Source organism: Hippocampus comes, unplaced genomic scaffold, assembly GCF_001891065.2.
Source record: "Hippocampus comes isolate QL1 unplaced genomic scaffold, H_comes_QL1_v1.1 scaffold154, whole genome shotgun sequence".
Classification (NCBI taxonomy): Eukaryota; Metazoa; Chordata; class Actinopteri; order Syngnathiformes; family Syngnathidae; genus Hippocampus; species Hippocampus comes.
Window position 1 is genome coordinate 332,040 of NW_017806278.1, and position 5,449 is coordinate 337,488.

Below are 5,449 nucleotides of genomic sequence, written 5' to 3' on the forward strand. Positions count from 1 at the left end.
TTTAGATTTTGAGCAGCAAATTTGAAGTTACATATTGGTGCTCACCAGGAATGCATAAGCAAAATTGCACAAATTTTCACTTGAAAGAATAGTGGCAATCTTGGGATTTTTTTCTGTTCGAGTTTCAAATCGTGTGTAAATCCAATACACTTCATCTTCAGCATGTTTAGTGCCACTTTTGTAAGTAACCACGCCCCTGTCCAGGCCACGCCCCCATCCGGGCCACGCCCCCGTACAGGCCATGCCCCTTTCCGCTTTTTTCATCACTCGCCATTGCCATCACTGCAACTGCCAATAAACCCCACAGAAGAAGACCATGGAAGGACAATAAATTAGTCCAGTCGTGTTTTATGCTCATGTATGCAGGTTTTGTGGGGAGGATTTTTTTTTTTTATACAGTACAGTCTTGTTGAGTAAAATTTTTTTCCCTGATGAAAAAACGTTATAAAATAAATTCGGGATGTTTTTGGAGGGTCTGGAAAGGAGTCTTTACATTTTCATTCATTTCAGTGGGGAAAGATGATTTGAAATACACGTGTGGTCAAAAAATGACTGCTCACCCCTCCCGAGATGTCGGATGGTGGACCTGAATTTCCTTGAAGCCCTCCGGAAGTCGGGTTCCATTGCCTCACTGAACTCTTTGGTCTGTTTCCAATTAAAGAAGTCAAACGATTATGTATTTCTTTACCAGGATTGCACACACTGCAGCATGGATTTTGGTCCGGTTGTTTCTGGTAATTGGAGGGTGTGAACAATCATGTACATTCTGTAGATGGCCCACATATGGAAGCCACTTTTCCTTCTTTTCCTCCGGTGTGTGGGAGGAAAGTGCACACCAGAACAAATGGCACTTCACACTTTGTCCAGTTCAGCCCGGGACCATGAAGATTCTGGAGATGACACTTGGGTTCCCACTTGAGATAGAGTTTTACCACAAGCGTCTTTATCACAGTCTTCATCGTCATTATTATTGTCAATATTGTCTGATGGATTTAACAGCCAATTCTTTGCACGAGCATCAAATTCATCAACATGAAACTTTTTGGAATTTTAACCAAATATTCGTGTTATTGTCTTTTGTCATCATTCAACAGTGGCTGTATTCTCCCACCAAGGCATAATATTTTGACCTATTTTCCTTTACTTCAATATTTGCCATATCCTTCATTACTTAAAGGATGTTTCTTCTTCGCATTAACTGCCCAAGCTTGACTTTTCTGCCTAAACTCACTTGGTTTACCGCCAAAGCATTTGCCAAGGCTTCCTTTTTGTCACCATCTTGCTGCTGATTTTCATCCTCCAAACCAGAGGTGACAAACTCATTTTAGTCACGGGCCAATGTGGAGTTATCTCTTCCCTCGGAGGGCCGTTATGACAGTGAAACCACAAAATTATTACTTGTACACAACAAATTAATAGATGACTACTTTTGAATTCAGTCAAGTCAATTATAATAGTTTCTTCAATTATTGTTCAAGTGAGTAACAAAATTATTGTAAAATCTCAATGTTATTTATTGCACATTACAATTTCACATTTTGGTACAGACTTTAGCAAGTTGCAAGTAGCCAGATCCGGCCCGCCAGATCCTGGAGTCATTACGTTTTCCTCACCACCATTCATGTTGACACAAGTTGATTTTTACTGCCCATCGAAATGTGATGTGTAGAGCCTACTAACATTGCTGAATGGTTACATTACCCAGCATTTACACACCATGCGCTGCTGTCATACAGGATGCACATTCAAACCATACAATGTAAATTTCCGTTCCTTTGTCACAAATTCCCCCCTTTGGTTTTCCTTGGTGCATTCAATACAACTTCATCATAATATCAATCTTGCAACTCCAGTACGTTTTTTTTTCATTGGAAAGATTTATGAAAGATTGAAATTTTACGTACTGCTTCAGTGCACCAGTTGGAGCCTTCAAGTTCATTCCGCTATTGCCCAATGTTTGGTGCCACACCGTTTGTCCAAAATCAATGCAAACATCTAATTGAAAGCAAACAAACAGCCACATCAGATGCATGCATTCACTCCCAAGACCCCTGGTCTATGTCCTTGAGTGTTTTGAAAGGCGGTTATAAATAAAATGTATTCTTATTATTGTTATTAATGTGTGTGCTTCCCAGCCAAAACTCCGCTGGTTGGGTAACACTTTCTTAAAAGGTAAATGACCTCCTCACCCAACCTGAAAAGTTTGTCATCAAAGGACAAAAGACTCCTACACACATACAGTATTAACTAAAATAAAAATAATAAGTCAATCTACAGAACCAAAAATAGAAATTATTTACTAAGACACAAAAATTGTGATGTGTACTTTTACATTTGAACCCTTCATCTCATTACAGATAGTTTGAGTAAATTCGTTATTTCAAAAGTGAAAAGGAGTTGAATAGGTACTGTAGGTAAGGCAGAATGAATAAGATGGATGGAGCTGGATTATTTCGGATGGAAGGAATACTTTGAGGAGTTGATAAATGAGGAAAAATAAAAAGTTTGTTCAGCTGCCTCAACAATTGAGGCACAGAACATGGCCCTGTTGGACACCATGTCCCCAGCATCCCCCGAGATGTGGTCAGAGTTCTGCTGGAGGCTGGAGTTGAACGGGACTATGTAAGATGTTGCTAACTAGCAGGCACAGCGCCAGGATTTTCTTTTGCAAGGGTTTGGACCACGGGGGCTCTACTGGTATGTGAGAGGGCTGAAAAAAAAAAGATTGATTTGCATTACTTCACCTACTTTATAAAGTGGTTCTCGGTTTTTGTTTGTTTTGTTTTGGGAGGGGTGGGGGGGTCAGTTGAAGCATGATACACGGCACGAGCATGTTCGATATTCAATGAGCTTTAACTGAATTTGGCAAAAGAATATAAAAAGAAAAAGTGACCACAGGCCAATGGCAAAATCTTTAACTGAACGAACAAGTCCATTAAAGAGCTCCCCCAACCCCTCCCCTCCCAAACACACAGGGGTACAGCACAAACTCAAAAGTAAGGATTGGAACGGAATGGCTGCTTGTAAATTTCTTAATGTTTTTAAACTTTATTCAATGAATAAAAAGTATTTTTAAATATAAAATACAATGCTGGAAGTGCTTAACCGGGGCTACATACATTTCGGATGGGGCTACATCACCCCTATAGCCGTGCCTCCTACTTCACCATTGGAGCCTCCACACAACCAGGTGGTGATCGGTTGACAGCGCCATTCCCCTTTCCACCCGAGTGGCTTACGATACGCGGCAACAAGTAATCATCTTTCATTATTGGCAGTAATTAGCCTACTCATATCACAAGATTTTAACTTGTTTTTCAAAGGTTTGCTAAAATTGAGATCAGCGCGTCTGAGCCCATCATTCCTTTCCGAGAGACAGTGGTGCGCCCTCCAAAAGTGGACATGGTGAATGAAGATCTTGGCAAGCAGCAAAAAGTGGCCGTCATTCACCAGGTGGGTGAACCTCTCTGCTCTTCGACATGTTCTGAGACGTGGCTCATTTGGTACCTGGCCAGGAGACATGGTCTTTTGTTTTTTTAAACTATTTGGGACAAAAGTGTCAAATTAATTCTGTCTGCGGATGATTTTCAAACTTGTCATTTTCACAACTAACCATTTCTAAAATTCTAAAAAAATTAGGGAAGGAGGATAAAGCTCAGCTTTCCAAACTATTGTCAGAGAAAAATTACAATGAACTTTATGCTGCTTTATTTTTCTGGCCCACTTTTGCACTTATAAACATGTTTTAACAGAAATGGTATGCTTTTTCTTCCAGTTCATGAAAATATTTTCTCACGAGCAGTTTTTGCTTTGTCATGAAAATGTCATTCCATAATTGTCAGAATTGTAGAAAAGCTGCGCTGACAGCATGAAACAAGTACAAATCATTATGTGTGTTTTCATTTCCATGTTTGTTAGGTAAAAGAGGAAGGTTCTCATGGTCGTTCTTCAGAGACCCTTCATGTTGACAGCAGTGGTTTGGTCACACTCACCACTCCAAATAAACTAGCCACTGTCAGCGTCCGTGCAATCCCCTTGCCACAGGGTAAGACCGAAATGCGCACCAATTATTGACTTTCCATAGCCCTCACTAATCGTCAACAAAGTGGGCACAATGTTTTCTTTTTAAGTATGAGTATGCTCAAGCAAATTGTAGTCCTGTTGAACACATTTTTCTGTGTTGTGACTTGTAAATTCAATTTTCGACAGATGTACTGTCCTTCCTTCGATTGAATAGCCCATCTCTCACAAAAGGGATGTTCACACGGCAAGATTTGCTCCGGTGCTGCGCCAGTAGAGCGTTCACACGTGCAAAGTTACACCGGTGTAACCCCTGAAAACAGCTTACTCCGGAGCAAATTTTTAAACCACCTCCCTGAGGTGGGTTAAATTTGCTCCGGAGCAAATGCTCGTTTTCGGGGCAGCACCGATGTAAAATGGTACGTGTGAACGCTACAATTTGCTCCGGAGCAAATGCTCGTTTGCGGGAGGGGTAGTAGCCTCGCTACGCATGAGAAGAGTTGATTACATAAGGCGAGAATGCGTTGCTTTCGTGCTCTGTTGTACTTCCGTCATGTGTTTGTTTAATAACGACACAAGACATGGCTGATAACAATAGCAAGCCGCACCTTGCCTCTTGGGTTATACCATCTCAACTAGAACGGGGGGGATAGTCCCCAAACGTCATCTTTCCTTTTGTAGGAGACTGGACTGTCAGAGTTGTTTGTGTAGTTTGTTGCTTTGTTGTGTGTTCACAATCCCCCTCCCCCCATAGAATTAATTTTGTTATTTCCTCTCTTGATTTTCTGTTTGGCGCATTATATTTGGTTTTTCTGAGTGTCATTGAAGTCATCGTTGATTTACGTTTTCGGGGGCGGTCACTGAACGCCTCTGGAGCAGAAGGCACGGAGACTGGGAAGGAGAAGGACGTGCCTGTACAGCAGTTGCTTGAGTTGTATGTTTTAAAAAGAACCAACACGACAGCTCTTTTTGTTTTCTATCGTTGTGCTCCGCTGCAGAAACTGCCGTGTGACCGCAAGTGGGGCTGCACCGGCGCTACGCCGGAGTTAACACGCTCAGCGGCTTTGTACGTGTGACCGCTCCACAAAATTTGCTCCGGTGTAAGACATATCGCAACCAGTGGCGGGCCGTGCATTTCAACCTTCGGCCTTCAGTGACGTCACATACATTAACACAATATAGGCTCATCAAGCAGCACTTAATTTCAGGAGCATTTAAAACCATCACGTATGCATTCACAATTAAGAGCAGGAAACTAAATTTACAGATATTGTCAAAAATAAAAAGATGATTTAAAAATACTAAATAAAATGCCACCCAAATTACGCTGTGTGATCTTAAATAAGTCTGTCCAATAAATTGCGCAATGTCGCAGTTTCATATGACACCAACCAAACAATAACAAAACAAACTATTCTTTGAAAATAAA

The 5,449-nt window shown here is 41.2% G+C and overlaps 1 protein-coding gene across 3 annotated transcripts in view; it reads left to right on the forward strand.

Annotated features, from left to right (window-relative positions):
• efl1 (elongation factor like GTPase 1) overlaps positions 1 to 5,449 on the forward strand; it is a 79,101-nt gene that overhangs the window by 54,333 nt on the left and 19,319 nt on the right. For 2 of the 3 annotated variants that reach the window (XM_019857850.1, XM_019857849.1), the window contains exons 18-20: positions 3,150 to 3,254; positions 3,324 to 3,453; positions 3,919 to 4,045. In XM_019857850.1, coding sequence (XP_019713409.1) covers positions 3,150 to 3,254; positions 3,324 to 3,453; positions 3,919 to 4,045 — 362 coding nt within the window. The remainder of the gene's footprint in view (positions 1 to 3,149; positions 3,255 to 3,323; positions 3,454 to 3,918; positions 4,046 to 5,449) is intronic. The other variant, XM_019857851.1, reaches the window with a different exon arrangement.